Source organism: Plodia interpunctella, chromosome 29 (assembly GCF_027563975.2).
Source record: "Plodia interpunctella isolate USDA-ARS_2022_Savannah chromosome 29, ilPloInte3.2, whole genome shotgun sequence".
In the NCBI taxonomy this organism is placed as follows: Eukaryota; Metazoa; Arthropoda; class Insecta; order Lepidoptera; family Pyralidae; genus Plodia; species Plodia interpunctella.
In genome coordinates this window covers 817,938-841,156 of record NC_071322.1, presented here as the reverse complement: position 1 = coordinate 841,156, position 23,219 = coordinate 817,938, and the positions used below count along the sequence as shown (strand labels likewise).

At 36.3% G+C, this 23,219-nt stretch overlaps 2 protein-coding genes across 8 annotated transcripts in view; one reads left to right on the top strand and one right to left on the bottom strand.

The window, feature by feature from the left end:
* Window positions 1-3,325, top strand: part of LOC128682240 (uncharacterized protein) — a 41,081-nt gene extending 37,756 nt beyond the window's left edge. For all 4 annotated transcript variants that reach the window (XM_064436920.1, XM_053766859.2, XM_053766858.2 and 1 more), the window contains 2 exons: window positions 56-157; window positions 609-3,325. In XM_064436920.1, coding sequence (XP_064292990.1) covers window positions 56-157; window positions 609-686 — 180 coding nt within the window. In that variant the 3' untranslated portion in view covers window positions 687-3,325. The remainder of the gene's footprint in view (window positions 1-55; window positions 158-608) is intronic.
* LOC128682236 (uncharacterized protein) overlaps window positions 2,541-23,219 on the bottom strand; it is a 48,188-nt gene continuing 27,509 nt past the window's right edge. Inside the window, exons 21-32 of one of the 4 annotated variants that reach the window (XM_053766850.2) lie at window positions 21,918-22,018; window positions 20,294-20,422; window positions 19,042-19,112; window positions 18,451-18,511; window positions 15,901-16,043; window positions 15,195-15,257; window positions 14,510-14,593; window positions 14,077-14,190; window positions 12,978-13,022; window positions 11,302-11,365; window positions 10,685-10,748; window positions 2,541-10,366 (exon numbers count right to left, since the gene is read on the bottom strand). In XM_053766850.2, coding sequence (XP_053622825.1) covers window positions 10,688-10,748; window positions 11,302-11,365; window positions 12,978-13,022; window positions 14,077-14,190; window positions 14,510-14,593; window positions 15,195-15,257; window positions 15,901-16,043; window positions 18,451-18,511; window positions 19,042-19,112; window positions 20,294-20,422; window positions 21,918-22,018 — 936 coding nt within the window. In that variant the 3' untranslated portion in view covers window positions 2,541-10,366; window positions 10,685-10,687. The remainder of the gene's footprint in view (window positions 10,367-10,684; window positions 10,749-11,301; window positions 11,366-12,977; window positions 13,023-14,076; window positions 14,191-14,509; window positions 14,594-15,194; window positions 15,258-15,900; window positions 16,044-18,450; window positions 18,512-19,041; window positions 19,113-20,293; window positions 20,423-21,917; window positions 22,019-23,219) is intronic. The other 3 variants (XM_053766851.1, XM_053766852.2, XM_053766853.2) reach the window with 3 other exon arrangements.

Below are 23,219 nucleotides of genomic sequence, written 5' to 3'. Positions count from 1 at the left end.
CATGTGAGTGTTAAATGAGAATTGGGATTTTAAAATGTATCAATAAATTATGAAGGAGGTGCTCACCGCTCGCGAGGCCAAAGCGATCGCGCTCGCGCGCAACGAACGCGCTCGCGAACACCGCGCCGAACATGCTCGCGAACACATTGAACAAAAGGTAAATAGGCTACTTTCCTACTATATGTAATTATATACTATGTATTTCCTAATATAAGAAGCGGTGATCGCGCAGTGGTTAAGACCTGTGATCTAAATGTCCCAGCTTCGGATCCTACTCGTGCCAAATGAGTTTGTACACCAATCTGACTCATGTATAGTAGTGTTCATCGACTACCACTTGCTTCCGGTGAAGGGAAACATCGTGAGGAAACCTGCACACCGGTGGACAGTTTAGTTCACTAGTGTGTATGAGACTACCTGCCGCTAGATGGCGGTCGTCTTCAGGCGACTTGAATAAAATCTGACACCCACTCCAGACTACATGTATGCAAAGTTTCAAGAAGATTGGTTGAGCAGATAGAGCGTGAAGAGGCAACAAACTTACTTTCGCATTTATAATATGTAGTTAGGATAAACAAAAATGCATTTATTTTTGTTTTTGGTTCCAGAGTGAATCGTCTCGCCGGAGCAAACGTAAACCCCGTACTCATTGGCTCCATACTCAGCCCAGCGAGACACAGCTGTGATGTCCCGAACCCGACAGACCTATATCTCGAAAATAATGCGCGCATCACTTATGTTTACATGCGAAATTTGTAACGACATCAACATTCACGTAACTACTTTCGTGACACTAGTGTCGTAATGAAAATTAGACTAAAATTGCGTGTTTATTGGAGTGTTACATATCGAGAAGAGACGTCAAAGTTATATTCACACTCCATATTAGGATAGTTCTTTGCGTCCTTTCCTTTCCTGTGCTTTCGTCATTACGATACGACAATTTTCTTGAGAATGGAATCATTTCCAAAATCAATCATTCCCGAAATTGACATTACCACAGTACAGATTAATGATTATAAATTGGATCTAGTTGTTAAAATTTGGAAAAACTAATTGTTGTCATAATTAAAATGTGAAAAATTGAAGTGACAGAGCGCCGGCAGCGGCCGAATCGCTCTGAGAAACACTCATTTACGTTGGGAGCTGTAATTTTTTGAAAACAAAATTAATTAAAACAGATTATATAGTTTGTGACAACCCTGATTGCATTATCGCCGCTGGCGGCTGTTCCTCGCCTTTAACAAGGCTTTTACTGACCCCCGGCAATGGGCCCTCGTGATGGGTCATGGCCCGTACTCCTTGTCCATCCGTAAGGAAGGCATGCCCTGGCAGTGGGTCTATTAAAATGGCTGATGATAATTATGAAGGCCATAATCGTATGAATCTCATTAAACTGTGCTTATAACATGGAATTAATATGAGAATATTATACACATAAAAAGAGATATATTTTCATTCATATGTCACTATGACCTCTCAAAATAGAATCTTTTGTCGTTATTGAACAAAATTAATAATGTTGCCATAATATCACAAACACTTATAATAGTTAAATATATGTCAAGAAAGTGACGAAAATAAAGGAGGTCCTGTCTCCTGTCGGCTGGCAACACTCGGTGCTTATCAACCAGTCTTCTGGTGTTGTCATAGCAAAAACAGTAGTTCGTCTTTAATTAGTTTTCTTCACTTTCTTGACAGATTTGTGAAATATATATATATTTTATTTTTAAATTGAGTCATGTGTGTATGATTGTAAAAATGTAATATTAAATTATGTGTGCTAAATTAATATTACGAATAATAATTACTCAATAATAATTAATAGTAATGAGGATAGTACAAACTTATATATAATATGGAGAATTGACATATTATAAAATGAAGTCGCTATGTCGTGTCTGTATGTATGAACGCGATAAACTATGATATCACGCCAGATTTAAATGATATGACATTTGACGTTGACAGGTCTTCCGCAGACATTGGTTCGTCCACCATGTTCGGCAGCGGGTGGTTTGTTTACTGATCTAAGGAAACTAAAGCGTCTGTCTGTCTGTTCGCGATAAACACAAACTACTGCACGCATTTTCATACGGTTCTCACCAATAGATAGTATGATTCCTGAAAGGTTAAAATATATAATTCATTGTGTTTTTAACCGAGCGAAGCCGGCACGGGCCGCTAGTATTACATAATATTCATACATTCATACATAATGTCATTGAAATATGTTTATAGTTTTAAGAAGAGAATCTAATATGTATAGGGATACCAAAACATATGTAAAAATAGTATAGAAATTATATGAAATTGAACCGACCGTGGTGTCAGCTGTGTAGTGTCAGGACTACAAATAAATAACTAGAATAAAATGTGCGGATTTTAAAATCTAATTCTAACTTAAATCGATGTTTAGAATAAAGTAATGCATGAACTAAACACTAAATTACTATTTGTTTTTTTTTGTAATAGTAGTTAAATACATTTATTTATTGTTTTTGTTTTTTTTATTATTTCCATAATTCGTGCCCTGCTCATTAGCAAAACGGTCTTTCATTATGCAGAAATAAACATTTTCAATGGAATAAAAATAATTCTATTATATTAAATAATATATATGCAGTGTTGTCTGTCCTTGGCACGGTGCAAAACGCTTGTCTGAAGAGAGTGAGCCTCCCGCATTGTGATACGAGGCATTTATCGAGTGTTGAATAATTAATTGTCAATTGTTATGCTTAGATCAAAATCGTAAGTGCGTGCTTTGGCCTAAATTACTAGAATCATCTCTAGTTTTTCAATGGACGAGACAAAGGAATAATTTTGTACTTAAATCTTTCTTTCATAATTATAGAAATGATAATATGTGAGTGAGACGTGATTCATTCCTCGGATGTAATTTAAGAGGTATATGTTGCACTGGTTATTGTAACAGAAAGGTATGCTTTATTGGTTTAGGACTAAGATATTGTTTGAAAAATCGCCATATTGAAGCTAAACTAGTGGCTAGCTATTTGACGCTGTAAATCAAAAATGCCTTAATTAATATTGGTTTATGCATGTTTATGATATGAGAAGTTCTAGCATAGGCGCTGCGATTTTAGTGTTAAATAAAATTGTAATAAATATAGAGTTACTGTAAGAAAACACTCCTGGAGTGTACAATTAAAATTGCGCTCAGCGTTTTCTGGTTACACGCCAGGAGTGATTTCTCGCTGATGAGTTTGAAAATGACCCAGTGATTTGTAAATGTGTATATGTGTACAGAGGGCGGGGGGCATTGGTGCTGACGCAACTAACGAATAAAATTAATGTTATCTACAAATGAAGTTTTATTTTTAACATTTCCTTTTTAGTTGACCTCTTTTCTAAGTTTAGGGTTTCGCCGCTTGCTGATAAAGTATCTGACAGCCCATATGTAACACTAGAAGCCCGTGGTAAAACCTAATACACAAACTTTTCTCAGGTATCACAAATCTAATACCGGGGACAGACAGCTGAAAGCGACTTTATTTTATACTATGTAGTGATGTCCAACAGTTAACGTTAAAAATTGTTTCAAACACATCAAAATTGTGTTGGATGTGGCTAACCAGTAAGCATAAAGCCAGCAGTATATCTATCCGATTACAATTCCATGTTTTATCAGAAACCAGTGTAACTGGCCCTTAGATTTGTAATGTTTTTCCAATCATTTTAATTCTTCAAAGAAAAAAATCACAAATGAAACACATTTTTTGTGAATAAATATTTTATTTATACATAATAATCAGTTAACAACAGCGGTCTCGCGGGAACCGACGCGATCTTATCATTTCATTGAAACAATAGACATAACATCAAACACTGTCAAAAGTTGGAAAGTTTTGACAAATGTGAACGCATGCTCACTATACTCCCTCTGTTTATACACTTGAAAAATAGATAATTATTACTTTTCATGTCTTTATTGAAATATGAACTTTAAACACAGATGGATAAAGACGCGAGTGTCACGTCTTTATATCTTATGGAGTAGACAGAGCCAAAAGTAACGAGTAAAAGCGAACGAAAGCCACGTTTAGTGCGATGCGGGCTATTGATGGAATATTGATAGGTAGTTTCGAGGAGATTCTTAACGTTGTACAATTACTATTTTTTACAATTTGTGGTCTGCAAATATGTCACAATAATGTCCTTTTTTGAAGCATCTAAACAAAGGTTACATCTCATAAATAGGGCATGAAAATGGTGTTACTCAATTTGTATGAATTCCCGTGTTGTATTATAGCCAAGTATAATTCTGTTGGTCAAGTATAATCGTGCGAAATTCGGTAAGAGCGTCGCTACTGTTGAATAAATTTAACAATGGTTTTGAAAGGTTCCAAATCAATTATATGTGACAGAAAGTGCTTGATGTCGTCAAATATTCTGGCCAAAGATGCCGAATATCGCTGTGCTCAAGGAACCGGATAAAGACTTAAGTGATATAGACACTGAGAGTGATAAATAACTACTAGGTGCGAAAGAGAAACAATGCTACTTTCTTTCGATTTATTGCTTTTTGATTACTTCGCTCATTTTCACAAATTATCAAATTGAAAAAATATATATCAGCGCCGCCATTTTCAAACCCTTGTTTAGATCTTTTCGTTATTACAAACAATATTTTTCAAAATAAATGTTTGTATTACTCACAACAAATGTCTAAAAACAATTAATCTCAAATATTCGAGTGTCAAAACATGATTTCGACGGTTTCAAGGTTTATACAAAACGCTCCCGCCCGGCATATATATGTTCATGGAAATATGAGCTTTATCGCGTCCACCACAAGACATACTTTAGACTGACAAGAAATTAGCGGAGCGGAAATTAGTTGTCAAAGTAAAGTCAGTCTACTGTGGTTGTTTTAGAGCTCACTGTTCAATGAACGTCATTTTGTCAGACCTTGTGACGTGACCTTTATAGGAGACCGCCTCCGATTTTTATGATAACTCGATACAGTCCTTACGTATTATTTATGAACCGAGTGAAGTCGCGGGCAGCGACTATACCTCACAGCAAAATGTCCATTATCAAAATGTCAGTTACTCAAAATGTCTCGTTAAGTCAATTTTTTAAAAATATATTTGAATGCTTTATTATTATTACAAAAAAAACATGTGATTTGTAAAAATGGACATTGTGCGTTGGGGTGAAAGTTACACAGGTTATTCAGAACACGTGTCTTTACAGCTGTTCCGAAATAATAACAATGAAATCTGATAGCTCAGTGTTTTAGAATTAATGAAACCAATTTACATTTGTGTTTAGATTCTTTTTTACTTGAGAAAATAAGATGCAGTTCCAAGCATATAAATAGACTAGCCAGTGGAAACACATGAAGACCTCATCACAATTACAGAAAAAAATATATTCGTAAAGATTAATAATTTATTTCCTATTTATACACAATTAAGATTAAATTTCTTTAAAATAATGTTACTCAGTTGCTCTAGAATTTATGTTATAATAAAATTTAAAAAATAACAGTCCCATCGCAGTATAATATGACATTTTGCGATAGTGGTCATTTTGCGATGTCTCATTTGAAAATTTATTTGACAAATTCTTGCCAAAAATTAGATATAAATTTAAATAACGTTACATCTGTGTTTCTGTATATATTTTATAATTTATTGATAACCCGCCCGCTCCTCTTTTAATATGTACAAACGAGTGAATTATTTATATTTATTTTACATAATACTATATAATATAAACAACACAACGGTCAGTCTTCGCAGCTCCTGGCGCGGACGTTGGCATTAGACGTCGTTTCAATCGACAGAGCCTCGCCGGAATATTATTATTTCTTTCAGAAGAAATGCGGTGGGGTAATTTTGTAGTTAAACTGACAATTAAAATAGAATATTTTGTATTAACGCGTCTAATTTCCGACGTCCGCAAAATTATGAGAAAATTTATGTTATTAAGTTAAAACACCATTTGTTATAAATAAAAATATTCTCTGATAAGGCCTGAAATAGTTAATTATTGTTACGTGTTTAGTGAACAAAGAACACTGAGAAATCCTACTTATGTTATAAATGCGAAAGATTGTGACGATGTATGTGTGTACGTTTGAACCGATTTAGGTTGGTAAATTTGGTACACGCGTAGAATATAACCTGTAAATCTAGAAGCAACTTCAAATCAAAGATTCTTCTAGATTCTGTCGCGACATATTGCGAAAGCGGCTTACGATACATTTTACGTGTAGAAAATATTCTATATTTCACGACTGAGTCTTAATAAAATGTGTCTGTGCGAATTCGCAAAGGTTGCAGCTTGTAAGTTACAACGTAGATAATTGATTGATATTCTATTGTATTGTATTAATAAATATTGAATAAGAATAAATAAATATTCTGGGCCTGATCGGAGAAAATTTTCAAAAATAAGTGTGTTATATAACACGTTTAACTTCACATTGAGACAATGACAAATAAATGAAATTATTCGATCAGTAACAACGAGCTGCTCGGTGGGATCTCAATATTTTACAGATATTTCCATTGCGTGTCCATTATTATAACTTATAACCGTAAACTCATGCGAGATGCCTTTAGGCGATTTTATATTCGATAAGAATGAAAATTGCGTCAAGTTTTTTACAATAAAAATAGAACAATATTAGATTTTTTTGTACATAAATATACAAAATAAACTCACAGTTACTTCTTGCCTATCATCAAAATTAGTAAGAAATGAGTATTTTTTATCATATTATTTATACATAGCCTCTACATAAATCTCATTAGATATAACACGCTAGGAACGTTTTATTGCGATGAGCGTGTCAATATTATATTTTGTCTATTGTTAACTAAACCTGTAATGGCAATCGCAAAATTAAAAAAAAATATATGATTAAATTTATGGACGACAATAGCTTATGTCAGGGGCTTCGCCCGCGTGAATTATCACTGTAAGAGTATTATTTCCTGGATGAAATATATCCTTTTCGGAACTCCTCTATATGTATGCAAAATTGGAATTAAGATTAAATATAGGTAATGACTTTTCATTAGCTTATCCCATATGAGAAGAAATTAAAAATGTATATATGATTTATGAGTTTGAATAAATAAAAGGAAAATATTCGCAAAATATCGAGATGCCAGTCACAAAACAAACAGACACAATACCTATGGCAGTATATTAATATTTATTGTGAAGGTCGGCAGCCTTCAAACGCGCCAGTTCGATGCTCAGGAATCGAGTTTACCGTTCGCTCACTAGTTGGCGCCACTGTCGTTTCGGAATTTCTTTAGAATTTCTGTTTTTTTTTTGACCTTTTTTAAGGTAATATCAATAAAATGCACTGTCACATAAATCGATTTTACTAAAGTTTTCAGTTATAGTTTCTGTTCGAGCGAGGTCCTGCCGCGCTAAACTGGTATCAGCTGACATATGTCAGCTATACTAGTTAAGTTTGCCAAACTTTGGCCGTATCCACGTGCATTGGATATTCCTTGTAATATCTCTAATAATAGCTCTCATGAAAACTACACATTTTCGTTCATTCGGGTCTGTATCTGTCCCGAGTTCGGCGATAGTTTATAGTATAGGCATTTAAAAGCTCACTTTACGATGTATGCAAAATGTATTTATTTAAAATCAAGTTTTTTTTGTTATACATATTTAAAAACACTACGACTTTCATTATTCATTTCGCTACAACTTTTGAACGGTTGAACCGATTTTGATCAAATATATCTAAGAACCACTGCATAACAATTAGCTAGCAAGTAAAAGAAACCGCATCCAAATCGGTTCACTCGTTGATGAGCTACGGTGCCACGTAGCTCATCATACTTAGCAGACAAACTTATAACACCCCTCTTTTAGCTTCGGGGGTTAAAACAAGTTGACATTTTAAAAAGTTGTCATTTTGAGAAGTGGACATTTTAAGAGATGAACATTTTGCGAAACGCCCATTCTGCAAGTGATGCGTCAGTCCCGTCCAAACAGCTCGACACGACCGACAGTTTATGATTGCAAATTCATCAGAGCGCCCGACCCGAGCATCGAACCCGCACCACTACGTAACACTCGTCAGGAATGCAATTGGTCGTTCGTCTGTCCTCCGACGGCCGGGGCGTCCTTATTCGCCACAGATTATACAATATTTACCATCAACTTTTCTAGAAAATGTATTTTTAATTTTTATGATATATACTGTGTCAAAAATATCATCTCTGCATGGATGGCATCAACCTAGTTGCGTTCGGGGTTGCGAAGCCGCGAATCCCGGGTCAGCTTATAAAAAAAACCCTTAAATTTTGAAGATTCAGCTGTTATTATACAACCGGCCGCCTGTCAACCCTCGACGTCAACCCTCCTTGGGAATGATATTGTTGCCTATCAGCTGCCTAGGGTATGTGTCCCTTAGTCGCCTCGTACGACATCCACGGAAGGATATGGAGTGGTACTATTCTAGGGCGGAACCACACGCCACGCGCCACATACAATGTAAAAATATATATACATATAACAAAACAAGCCCTTCTGGAATGATATGGACCGACACTGTCTGCGTTTCGTAGCAATACGGTCGTTCCGGAATGCTAGTAGTTTGTAGCCTTAGACGTGAAAAATCATGATTTTTACTATAAAAACCGTATTGTTTATCGGACTATCGCGGAAGTGCAGTATCGCTTATTTAAATTATCATCATCAGGCGAATAAAATTCTTGTATATTTTTTAAGAGTTATATATATAATAATTTTTTTATCATTGTATTATTAAATGTATCTGTTACACATAAATACTGAATATAGAAAATTTTCTAAATTAACATTATAAGGACGCCCCGTTATACGAAACATATTACGTAACTAATATTATATAATGTATTTACAATATCTCATATTTATTTATAACATAATTACAATTTAATTATAATTTATTGGAGACGGCGTGCGCTCGTTAGGTACCTCGTGTTTATTTAAATAATATTTGCTTTATATTATATATTTTATTTTTTCTTTTTGACAACTAATTTTTTTATAAATCAGGTTTTTTGGTCAATTGTAAACAGTAATGTGATTTTTTTAGTTACAAATATTTCTTAATTCTTAGCCGACCTCGGTGTCAAAGTGCTTGGTTCTGAACCGAGAGGTCCCGGGTTCGATCCCCGGTCGGGTCATGATGGAAAATGATATTGTTCTGATTGGTCCGGGTCTTGGATGTTTATTTGTTATAAAATATAGTATCGTTGAGTTAGTATCCCATATCGAAACTTGTGTCTCGAACTAACTTTGGGGTTAGGCTCAATCTGTGTGATTTGTCCTAACCTAATATATTTATCATTTATTTATTAGTCATCGAAAAGAAAAAAAAAAAGGAATTTAAATTATTTTTTTACATTTTCGTAATTTTTTTTTTCGTAAAACGCACGATGCCTCCCTTAATCTTGTTATTTACATTTCCATACGAATGTATGGTATCATACATATCCATACACGGTGTGCGCTACATACAAGCGTCGTACACACTGAGATCAGGTTAAATTTTGAATTTTTATCTTAAATTAAACAATAGGGCCACACATTACGGCTCAATGACATAGAAATTATATTTAAAATCAATTTTATTTTGCCAAAAAAAAAATCATTGCGATCCAATATAATCAATTGGTCATTATCGTATTTATTATTTCGCATAAAAACCAAAAACAATTTTTACATAAATTATCAATTTACGTATTGTCCAGTGACAGTTTGTTACCCTTTTACAAAAACACTTACCTTCACACAATTTATAACAATTTTCTTTATAAATGTCAACAAAAATTATTATATAAATATTTCATTAAACTGAAATATTTATATACATTCAGTCTACAAAGACTAGACAATAAATTAGAGCGCTGTGTGCTGACTTAGCTGGCTCATTTCAACTGGGTTATCATCAACCGATGTTGACCATTCTCGGTGTTGCAATATCAAAAAAAATATAATTTTGTACTATTTATCTGTCCGTCAGGAAAGTGAACAAAACTAATTTTTAACGAACTATTTTTTTTTGCCAATGCAATACACATGAATGTACAAGATTTGAGTTTGATAAAAGCCCAGTGTTTCCAGCCGACATTTAATTCCTTTATTTATTCTAGCTCCTATTTACTGTCAATAAAAACGGGGGAATACTTTACTGTGAAAACCGTTATTTTTCATGTGGAAACGAATTGTACAATGTTGTTTTGTATTGTAATCAATGATATATGCTATTATTGTATGAAGTTAAGTGATCAGTCAATGTGTATACATTTTTGACAATTAAAATTTTGCCGATTAAAAACTGTAGATCATAATTATCACCTCGCTTCATTTAGGGCTGAAAATAAAAAAAATTAATATGTATGCATTCATTCTAATTCAAAATTGGAGGTCCGGACAAATATATATAATAATAGGCCCTCGGTTCGATTCCCAGCGCGCACAAATGGCACTTGTGTTCGCAGATATTTGTCTGCGGTTCCGGTTGTGTTATCGCTCGTTTCTTTATATATATATATATATCGGAGCCGCGATACAATCTTAAAGCTTCGTGTGGGTGAGTTTATTGTATTATACTAGCATTTGCCGGCGGCTTCGCCCGCGTCAATTTGTCCGGGACGGAAGGTATCCTATGTCCAAATCTTCAATGACTGACCTGTCACTCTCTGGGCGAGTGCGAGCGGCTGCCCGCGGCCGGGCTGCCGTACCCCGCATCCGATCTGGAACACATACAACACTTTTATGTGTAATATACGTAGATATTATGCTAACGTTTGCCCGCGGCTTGACCTTGAATTTCTCCCAACTTTTACATACCGTTGATGTTTGAAAAAAAAAATTGTGTCAACTACACGCATACAACATTTCAATACCCATTGAAATGAAAGTTCAAATATAAATTTATTCAAAAAAACACCTCAAGACTTTATCAACGGAAAACATTATCATGTGAAGTGGGGAAATGTACGAATCAAAAAAAATGGCGTGAAACTTGTTATATGTGGAAATATATAATATATTAGGACAAATCATACAGATTGAGCTCCATCATTTCCCATCATGACCGACGACCGGGGATCGAACCCGGGACCTCGCGGTTCAGAGGCGGGCGCTCCACCACTGCGCCCCCGAGGCCGTCAAACTGATTCTCGACACTGATGCCAAAAACGGCTGATAGATTAATGTTGGCAACAAGGAAATATCACTGTGATTAGATATATATATTTTTTTAATTTCTGAAACCACAACAAGCGGACAGACAGACAAGCTTACCTGTGCGTGTAGTCGTGGTGGAGCCGCGGGCTGGGGCTCCGCGAGGCGCCGCGGCCGCGTCCCGCTGCGACACGATTACATATTCAATGACAGGTCTTAAACGCGCACACCACGCCCTTTTTTTATATTCAAATTAAAACATTTTCTTTCATTCCATAATATTACAGATAAATATTAATTGTCAATTGTGGGTAGTTGAGAATATTTCAATGTAATATTATGGGGCTAGTATAGGCAGAGCAATGTGCTCTAGAGAGCTAATTTAACATTTATATGTCTTAAAGATTTTTACATATTTTATATATATTATTAGAAAGAAACATTGTAAGAAACAATAATGGGGAGCCGATCTGGCATGATAGGGACCGACACTGTTCAAATGAGTTTCTATCGGCATTTCTTCTCAGCAGTGGTCGTTCCGAAATGCCAGTAGTTTGTAGCTTGTGAGAAATAACTATAAATAGATAAATTGACGAGAAAAAGTGACTGTGAAGGTCTAATTTCTGGATAAATGATTTGAAATTGAAATACCGTATAAATATTTGGTCATACATTTGTTTGTTTTATTTCTCATACATTTCATACAATTTTTTCTTCGTACAGCGCCATCTAGTGTTTTATTGCAAAGTTTTTTTAGCGCCAACATAAACATTTAGCGCCACCTACAATAGAATACAGGTTTTTTTTCCCTATGTCCTTCTCCATATTCTTAATTATATATATATATATATATATATATATATATATATATATATAATTTCAAGGTCATCGATTGAGTAAATAACGCGTGAACAGCAAGCAAACAAACAAGCAAGCAAACAAACAAACAAGCTTACTTTCGCATTTATAATATTAGTTAGGATAATGTCATAGACGATAATTTCTCCCAGATACAATCTGTTCATTACGGAACTAATGGATAAAATAATTTTGCAGAAAATAGGTAGATTGGAATAGAATAGAATGACAGGAATGCAATACAGAAACTAGATTTGTAGCGCGCGCGCAGGAATCTAATTTAAATTATCGTGTTCGATAGCCATTGGCTGATGCGCGAGGGGGCGAGAGTTGTGGTGCACTGGCGTAGACACAAACGAATATGTATTTATAATTTAATTTCTAAGAATTATGACAATATAGTATGTTTCACGTCAGAGGCTAAATGTGTGAAACATTCCAGATTTTTCCCGCCATTGGTACAGTCTGTCCAAAAAGTGAATACATAAAACAAATTCGCTGTCTCGTATCGACGGCAACGCTGGGTGTCCATCAACCGATCCTGATCATTCTATTTGATGTTGCAATGGCGTAAAAAATTAATTCGTGTTCTTCACTATTTAGACACTGTATACACCACATTTTATGCAATAAAAATCAGTAATTTATTCATACATATGTCAACGTCTGGCTTCTGACATACGGCTTTCAGTTTCAAGTATATTTATCCAAATCTTTGAATCTCTAGTTGGTAACAGGTTGGTTCTCACAGCGTTTCGACCGCTGCGGCCGCGCGGTCATTATCAGTAAATTTTCTCGAGGAAGGAATCATTTCCAAAATCGATCATTCACAAAATTGACATTACTACAGTACAGAGTAATTATTTTAAAGTCAGATAGTTTTTGTTGAGATTTGAAGAATGGCAATGAGAATGCGGAAGCAGCGCCCGCGCACTCACCGCTCGGAGGCGGCCGCGCGCGCTGCGGGCCCGCGACTCCTAGCGCTGGAAATACCAATTATCTATATATATATATATATATTAGGTCAAATCACACAGATTGAGCTGGCCCCAAAGTAAGTTCGAGACTTGTGTTATGGGATACTAACACAACGATACTATATTTTATAACATATACATATATAGATAAACATCAACAGAAAAAGATCATTTTCCATCATGACCCGACCGGGGATCGAACCCGGGACCTCTAGGTTCAGTGGCGAGCCCGAGGTCGTCTGTGTTACGTCATATACTTTTCTGTCACGGGTTCACACTACTGTTCACGGAAAACAATAAAAAATATTCTTTTTTTTTAATATAAAGTATTTAAATCATTTCTAAATAAAAAATAAATTCATAAGAAACAAAAAAACAATTTCAAAATTATAAATTAAAATGTCACTTGATACCTACACGAATGTTCATTAATAATATTATTGTAACCTCAAAACAGTGGTGGTGTAATGGTTAAGACGCCCGCCTGTGGATCGAAAGGTCCCAGGTTCGAATCCTACTCGTGCCACACGAGTTTGTATACCAATCTGACTCATATATAGTAGTTTTCATCGACCACCACTTGCTTCCGGCGAAGGGAAACATCGCGAGGAAACCTGAACACTGGTTGATTATTAACTTGTGTGTGAAACGGAGAAGGCAATGGCAAAACCACTCCATTAATAATGCCAAGAAAGTTGTTGTGTGTGTGTTTCATTCCACGTAATGACCACGACCCTCAGCCATGAGGAATACGACTGTGAAGAAGGACTATTTAAATTGTGTAAAAACCAAGTAGCCATTTAATTGTTTCTTAAAATTATTTAATGACAATCGGTGGATCCATTTTGGAATATAGGTATACTATTATTATAAAGAGGTAAGCGTTTGTGAGTTTGTATGTTTGAGGCGGGATAATCTCCGAAACTACCGAACCGTTTTCAAAATTTCTTTCACCATTAGAAAGGTGCATTATCCAAGATCGCTATAGGCTATATTTTATCTCGAAATTCCCACGGGAGCGAAGACACGGGCAACATGTAGTGACGAATATAGGACTCACCAGTATGAGAGATATCTCTGTATCTCTGCGGCAGCGTGTCGCTGTGGAGCGCGCGGCACCGCGGCGCCGGCAGCCGCGGAAGCTGCGCCGCGCCCGCGTGCAGAGACGAATACGCTGAGAAACGAATTGTTGTTACAAAAAATAAACAAAACTCGAAGAGTTTCTTGCCACTGAACCGAGAGGTCCCGGGTTCGATCCCCGGTCGGGTCATGATGGAAAATGATCTTTTTCTGATTGGCTCGGGTCTTGGATGTTTATCTATATATGTATTTGTTATAAAATATAGTATCGTTGAGTCAGTATCCCGTAACACAAGTCTCGAACTTACTTTGGGGCTAACTCAATCTGTGTGATTTGTCCTAATATATTTATTTATATATTTATTTACATTAGGACAAATGAGTGTATGAGTGAGATGAACAAGCAGTCTCACCGTGTATGACGGAGAGCTCAATGGCGCGGCCGTCGTCGCCGCGCGCGCGCCCGAGCTGCGCCTGCGCACGCGCCGCGCGCGACCCTACACCCACATCCATACTAATATTATAAAGAGAAAAGATTTGTATTTTTTTTTTGTTTTTAATGAATAAAATTAAAAAAAAAAATACTAGGCCGATTTTGAAATTCGGCACACAGATAGACGAAACCTTTAAGAGTGATATAGTTTACTTTTTATATTGTTTTTGGCCGAATGAAGCCTGGCGCGGGTACCTGCTACTCTATATATCTGTTATACAGAAACAGAAACGCCGGAACACAGTTGTAATCAATATAGTGTACACAATGCGCATGCGCAACGATAACAAATACACTTTTTACCATACAACAAAACATTATCAGTCAAGATTGACAGGTGTCACTGAAGGGGGGGGGGGGCTTCAGTGACACCTGTCAATCTTGACGTTTAAACATTTTTTTTAATTCTTGTTTATATATACTTTTGTTCGCGCAACGTAAAAGCTATTAAGTGAAATTTGATTGGGTTCTCACAGATCTATAGCGGATGGTCTAACTTAAAATCTAGTATAGGTATCACAACGATACGTTGCTTGGAACCCGATAGATATTGACAATAACAACTTACGAGCGGACACACGATATAAATAAAGTTGAATATTTACCAGGTCTGGGCGTGTGTGTCGCACCATCACCGAGATCCAACTGGAGAACACCACCGCTATATTCTGAAAGGAAAAATTAACGAATTTTTTTTATTGCATACAAGTTTATTGGTTAGACAAATTATCCCTATTCTTTTTGTTCTTTTAAACAAATTAACTTCTTTTAAGAAAAGTATCGCAATGTAATAATAATTGCGATACGACGCTTTACAACCAGAGATATAGACAAAAATTATTAATGATAAATACGGACGAAGCCGCGGCCAAAAGCTAGTATGGAATAATAACTGTCATTTCAGTGGATTATGTTATACATGTAACACATGCTTTTTAACCCCCGACGCAAAAAGAGGGGTGCTATAAGGGTGTTTAACGTGTCTGTCTGTGACATCGTAGCTCCCAAACGGATCAACCGATTTTCGTTTAGTTTTTTTTTCTTTTGTGTCACAGATATTTTTTTATCCCGAGTGTTCTTAGCCGTGTTTCATGAAAATCGATTCAGCCGTTCAAAAGTTGTAGCGAAATGAATATTGAAAGTCGGGGTTTTTTTTTTTTTAATTTGTCTAACAAATAAACTTCGTACCATTATTGGGTTAATTTTCAGTAAGTGTGAATGAGATTAATTTTAAGTTCCTAAATTGAACTGAGTTGCATTGGGATCGTTCTGTAAAAGTTGATGGCAGGCCTGCGGGGACAGCACACATACCGGCGGCGTACTGCGTCTGGTGTCGGAAGTAGGTGGGCGCCGTGAGGAGGTGGGTGTTGGCATTGGGGGCCATCGCCACGTCCGGCACGGCCGCCGACAGCCGCGGCGGCGCCGCCGCGCCCGCACACGGGCTGAAACGACAACTTAAATCTATATATACATATATACAAAGGTTTTAAAGAGTAAATAATAGGCGCAGCGCACGACGGTATTTTCTAACATGTTTTGTTAGAAAATTGGCGCCGCGGACCCGCGGGTTTTAAAGGCATATATATATATAGATATTGATAGATAAGACATTAGTATATATATATATATATATATATATATATATATATATATATATATATATATATATATATATATATACTATATATATATATATATATATATACTATATATATATATATATACTATGTCTTATCTATCAATAACATTGTCTAAAATCTGTGAGCTATCTTTACTAGTCATAATTCCACTTATAGCTAGCAACTAGCCATAATGCCACTTATAGCTATTAACTAGCCATAATTCCACTTATAGCTAGCAACTAGCCATAATGCCACTTATAGCTATTAACTAGCCATAATTCCACTTATAGCTATTAACTAGCCATAATTCCACTTATAGCTAGCAACTAGCCATAATTCCACTTATAGCTATTAACTAGCCATAATTCCACTTATAGCTAGTAACTAGTCATAATTCCACTTATAGCTATTAACTAGCCATAATTCCACTTATAGCTAGCAACTAGCCATAATGCCACTTATAGCTATTAACTAGCCATAATTCCACTTATAGCTAGCAACTAGCCATAATGCCACTTATAGCTATTAACTAGCCATAATTCCACTTATAGCTAGCAACTAGCCATAATTCCACTTATAGCTATTAACTAGCCATAATTCCACTTATAGCTAGCAACTAGCCATAATTCCACTTATAGCTATTAACTAGCCATAATTCCACTTATAGCTAGCAACTAGCCATAATTCCACTTATAGCTATTAACTAGCCATAATTCCACTTATAGCTAGCAACTAGCCATAATTCCACTTATAGCTATTAACTAGCCATAATTCCACTTATAGCTAGCAACTAGCCATAATGCCACTTATAGCTATTAACTAGCCATAATTCCACTTATAGCTAGCAACTAGCCATAATTCCACTTATAGCTATTAACTAGCCATAATTCCACTTATAGCTAGCAACTAGCCATAATTCCACTTATAGCTAGTAACTAGTCATAATTCCACTTATAGCTAGCAACTAGCCATAATTCCACTTATAGCTATTAACTAGCCATAATTCCACTTATAGCTAGCAACTAGCCATAATTCCACTTATAGCTATTAACTAGCCATAATTCCACTTATAGCTATTAACTAGCCATAATTCCACTTATAGCTAGCAACTAGCCATAATTCCACTTATAGCTAGTAACTAGTCATAATTCCACTTATAGCTAGCAACTAGCCATAATTCCACTTATAGCTATTAACTAGCCATAATTCCACTTATAGCTAGCAACTAGCCATAATTCCACTTATAGCTATTAACTAGCCATAATTCCACTTATAGCTAGATACAGATACAGTTTATTACCATGTAACTTAATTAAGGGGTCAAAATGTAATATGGTACAAATGCTCCCAACAAATTAACAATGTATTTAATTATTTGTTTTCCGTTTTATTATTTACTTACATAAAATTCTAATAGTAAACTTGAAATTTGTGTGTTTGTTTTTGTCTTATTGTGGAGCTGCATAAAACCTGGCAGCTGTCATCACTGTGGTGCAGAGCAAAATCTCCTAAAGACTACTTGGCTACAACAAAACAGGCAACTTTTATTCTAAGACTTTTCGAGATTCGTAGTTTCTTTTTTCATATAAAAAAATTACAATCTGATTAGCGAGTGTACACATGTTAACTGTATGCAACAGCCGAGCGACACGAGACAGCGCAGCTGCGTTATGTAGCGGAGTCGAACATAGAGTTAACGTTTTGTAGAAACGACATTAAAACTAAAAATAGGAAAATGTTTGTATTTATTACGTTCAGACAAAGTCGTAGAACAAAAGATGTCAGTCTCTATGTACCGTATGCGCCTTTGGAAGGTTATGCGTTAGATACCAGTGTATATATATATGAAGTAGTACATAAATTAGTCAATATTTTATTACGTTTCTATAATTACGTTCTATTGTCGCCAGAGGGATCTTGTGGCATTTAACGCCTGACAAAAAACCCATGTGCACGCTGTAAACGGTTGAGGAGTTACCTCGTTAGGAGCCGATCCGGGCTTCATGCTTATCATAATAATGCATTGTCATGGAAACTGAAGCGACGTGAGGAATTTCAACTCTGCAGGTCAACTGGAAGTAGGAGAAATCTAACTTGCAAGATTTGATTACAGACAACGGGACAGTTTGAAACCAAAAGCTTGTAAAGAGTCCCCTTGTCGCGTCTATCTGTCTGTATGGACGGATTTTCGTACGGTTTTCACCAATGGATAGGCTGTCGTGTGAGACAAAAGACTCACCTTGTTTGGTCGGCGTTGCCTCTCTGCGGCTCCCGGCGACACGTGCCCGGACGAGACGAGTCTGAACACACAATCTCCGTGTTAAAATCACACTTTTATGTTTGTTTATGTACTGTACTTTTTTATTATATTGTTATTTACTCAACGGCTGAGGAAGGGACCGGGAACACGCTCAGGTGGAGGAGAGAGAGGGGGGGGGGAGGAAGTGGAGACGGAAAAGTAGGAAAGCGGAATCTGGGCTCCGACATTCAACAGGCCCGGAACACGCTATGATGGGAGGGAGAGAGAGAGAGAGAGAGAGAGAGACGACGACCGTGCGAATTGGAGACGAAAAATTAGGCTCCGACACTCATCGGCTGAGGAATGTGGGAGAGATAGAAAGAGGGATATCAGACATAGAAAGGGAGATATCTAGAAAGAGAGGGAGATATGGAAAAGGAGAGACACAAAGAGAGAGATAGACATAAAAAGGGAAAGATCTAGAAAGTCAGAGGTAAAAAGAGAGGGAGAGAGTTAGAAACAGATATAACGAGATAAGGATAGAAAGAAAGAGATATAAATAGAAAGAGAGATGGAGAAAGAGCCACTAACCGCTAGGCAGCAGCAGCGAGCGATGTCTCAGACTGGCGTCGTGGCGCAGCGACCCGCCAGCGCTCGCCGAACTACAACAACGGACACTCACGTAAACTGGCTGCATTCATAAATCACTTCTTCATAAACGTATTCCTCATGGCTGAAGGGCGTGCTCATCGCGTGGAATGAAACACACAAAACAACTTTCTTGGCACTATTAATGGAGTGGTTCGCCATTGCCTTCTCCGTTTCACACACGAGTTAATAAGAATCAACCAGTGTGAAGGTTTCCTCACGATGTTACCCTTCGCCGGAAGCAAGTGGTGGTCGATGAAAACTACTATACACGAGTCAGATTGGTATACAAACTCATGTGGCACGAGTAGGATTCGAACCTGGGACCTTTCGATCCACAGGCGGGCGTCTTAACCATTACACCGCAACCGCATTAAAACACTACATAGTATAAAACAAATTGGTTTGTAAGTCCTGTCTCTATGTATGCTTATAAAACTACGCAACGGATTTTTTAAAATCTATTTAAATCAATTTAAAAAGCACCTCAAGTCTTTATTAACTGATAAATGTTATTATAATTTAAATGATTTCTTTAATGATAGACTCGGATAGAATTTAGTACTAGTATACATCATAATTCTTTTTTGTTTTGGATTTGTAGTGGATAGCATGCTCCTCTTTATTTATTTATATTTGCAGACCTATATTCGGTAAAACGTGTAGGTCTAATTCATTTTGACATCAATTTGTATATTTGTACTCATGTTTTTGGCAAATAAATGTTTTCTTTCCTTCTTTCCTTCCTTCCTTCATAAACTACACTAGCTGCGCCCCGGGGCTTCGCTCCCGTGGGAATTTCAGGTTATAACGTAACCTATGTGTTATTCCAGGTTATATTCTACTCGTGTACCAAGTTTCATAACAATCCGTCCAGAAGATGAAGAGCGTGAAAGAGTGACAAACATACACACACACATATATCCTCACGAACTTTCGCATTTATAATATTTAATATAATGTATTTTATACGGACAAATCTCAAAGGTTCAGTTAGACACGTAGTTCGAGTCTTTTGTAACGCGATACGAACTCAACGACACTCAATATTATAAAGAGAAAAATACATTTGTATTTTTGTTTGTAATAAATAAATTCAACTACTCGGCCGATTACGATGAAATTTGGCACAGAGATAGACGTAACATTCAGGTGTAACATAGGCTTTAATTATTTTATGTAAAACGTTATTTACCTGCAGCAGTCGTCGTCGGACTCCCACCGCCGACTCCTGCTGTCTCTGTCTCTCTCCCGCGACTCTCTGTTCTCCCTTCTGTCTCGCTCGCACTCCCACTCGCCGCTGCCCCGAGACTTGTTGCTTGCACTATGGAAATATAGACACGAATTTGTACAAGAATATAGACACTCCTCTGTGTTTTCAGGAGGCTTGCCAAGCGTTCCGTTTTTTCCGGGACGTCCCGCTTCGGGGCCAATTTTTATCGTCCCGCCGCGGCCCCTTGCGGGAAATTTAGTATTAATACATATTATTGTTTTTCTATTAGTTAATCACATACGCATTACGTATTTCGCTTGTAGCTGTACACATAGGAAGGTGATTTTTTTTTCTATTATATGGTTTAAAATATATAGGTATTTATCTATATATTTTAAACCATATGATAGTTTTGTTTCTTTTTGCTACCATTTTGTTGTTTGTGTCCCGCGTAAATACCAACGTCCCGGATGTCGAGCTGGGAATCCTATTTGGGTTGGCAAGCCCACTTCTCAGGCAATTTTTCACGTCAAATTTCGACAACTTCTTTCTTCAATGTTGAATGACAATGCCATTACTCCATATCCTTACATTATAAAACAAAGTACTCAGCCGCGTCTGGCTGTCTGTTCGCGATGAACACAAAAACGACTGCACAGATTTTTATGCGGTTTTCACCAATAGATAGTGTGGTTCCTGGGGAAGCTTATAATTTATTGTGTTGTTAACCGAGCGAAACCGTCCCGGTTTCGCTCGTCGGCTTGGGCCAAGAACGTCAGAATGCAAATATGACAGATTTGCAAATAGTCACGTATTTGTCACAAATGGACAGAATAGTAAAAAGACAGATGAGCAAAATGAATGAATAAAATGACAGATTTTGATTTAAAGACAGAGTTACTTTCGCAATAACAAGTAAACAATATTTGTATTTGTTTGTATTATGCATTCACCGATTTAATGTTGATTTCAGGTTTTGAAATTTGTATGTTAATTTATCCTGTTAAAGAATTTTGTTAATAATAATATCACTAGCTTTTTATTTTGATTTATACAAAGAATTTTATTATTATCATTATTATTCTTATTTACAATCCTTATTATCATTTCATTATTCAATTCTAGATTGGCCTGTCCATCTGCGAATCTGTCATTACGCGACTCTGTCATTTCGCGAATCTGTCTGTAGACGACAGCGTCAGCTGGTTCAAATTATATTTCAAACGATATAATTGCGTGAGTTAAACGATGCAGCAGTTTTTTGCAACCTTTGTTTTTCCAACAGATTATTTTGAACGACACCGTCAACATAATTTTTCCTTTAAGACAACGTCAAAACCTATTGAGGTTTTAAGCCAATGTGGCCATCGCCAACACTGTCATTATGGGAATCGTTTCTTTACGCCAATTTGTCATTTAAAAAAATCATTAATGTCATTATAGGGTAACAAATTTATACATTAAATATAAGTAATTGGGGCCTCCTTTTAAGCAAAAAATGCTTTATGCAATACCTATCGGTGTACTGACATTTTGCATTTGTGACGTTCTCCGCCCAAACTCTTTATAAGTAATATTTGTATTTGTTTTCGTGTTATACAATTACCTCTCTCGCTCCGGCGCGGTGTCTAATAAATCGGCTTCGTTCATAATTAATTCCGCGCACGTGTCCGGCAGAGACATTTCCCTGACCGCACGCAAAGCGATCTGAAAACAAATTAAAAATTTTGAAAAACGTTTTTTGTAGACTGAGAAAGCAAACACCAAACTTAAACTACGATTACAGAAAACATATTCTAACGCATAACCTTCCAAAGGCGCATGAGGTACATAGAGACTGACATCTTTTGTTCTACGACTTTTGTCTAAACGTAATAAATTAAAAAAGAAACACATTTTTTTAGTTTTAATGTCGTTTCTACAAACCGTTAACTCTATGTTGGACTCCGCTACATAACGCTGCTGCGCTGTCTCGTGTCGCTCGGCTGTTGCATGCAGTTAACACGTGTACACTCGCTAATCAGATTGTAATTTTTTATATGAAAAATAAAAACTACGAATCACGAAAAGTCGTAGAATAAAAGTTGCTCGTTTTGATGTACCCGAGTAGTCTTTAGGAGGTTTTGCGTTTGATACCAGTGACCCTGTATACATAAATTTATTTATTTTTTTGGCAAAAGAATAAAAGTATTTATAACATATGTACTATAAGTTAAAATTAAAACTAAAATAAATAAATACATCAGGACAAATCACACAGATTGAGCTAGCCCCAAAGCAAGTTCGAGACTTGTGTTACGGGATACTAACTCAACGATACTATATTCTATAACAAATACATATATAGATAAACATCCGAGACCCGGGCCAATCGGAAAAAGATCATTTCCCATCATGACCCGACCGGGGATCGAACCCGGGACCTCTCGGTTCAGAGGCGAGCACTTCACCACTGCGCCACCGAGGTCGGCAAATAATAATTATTAAATTAATTGAAATAAAAAAATGACACTAAATCTGCGTCGTCGTGCGGTGAAGTTCCCAGAAGGCTGGCGATGTCTATCAAATATATATATATATGACATTTATAAAGAAACTTACGTTAATTTGTATGTTCATGTACTGAACATACAAATTAACGTAATTTTCTTTATAAATGTCAACTCAGTCGTTTTTTGTATAATGGTAACATTTTTTATTGTTCTAAGGGTTGGCATCACTGTCATTTTTCAAATTCAAATTCAAATTATTTATTCAGAAATTAGACCTTCACAGGCACTTTTTCTCGTCAATATTTATAGTTATTTCTCACAAGCTACAAACTACTGGCATTTCGGAACGACCACTGCTGAGAAGAAATGCCGAAAGAAACTCATTTGAACAGTGTTGGTCCCTATCATGACAGATC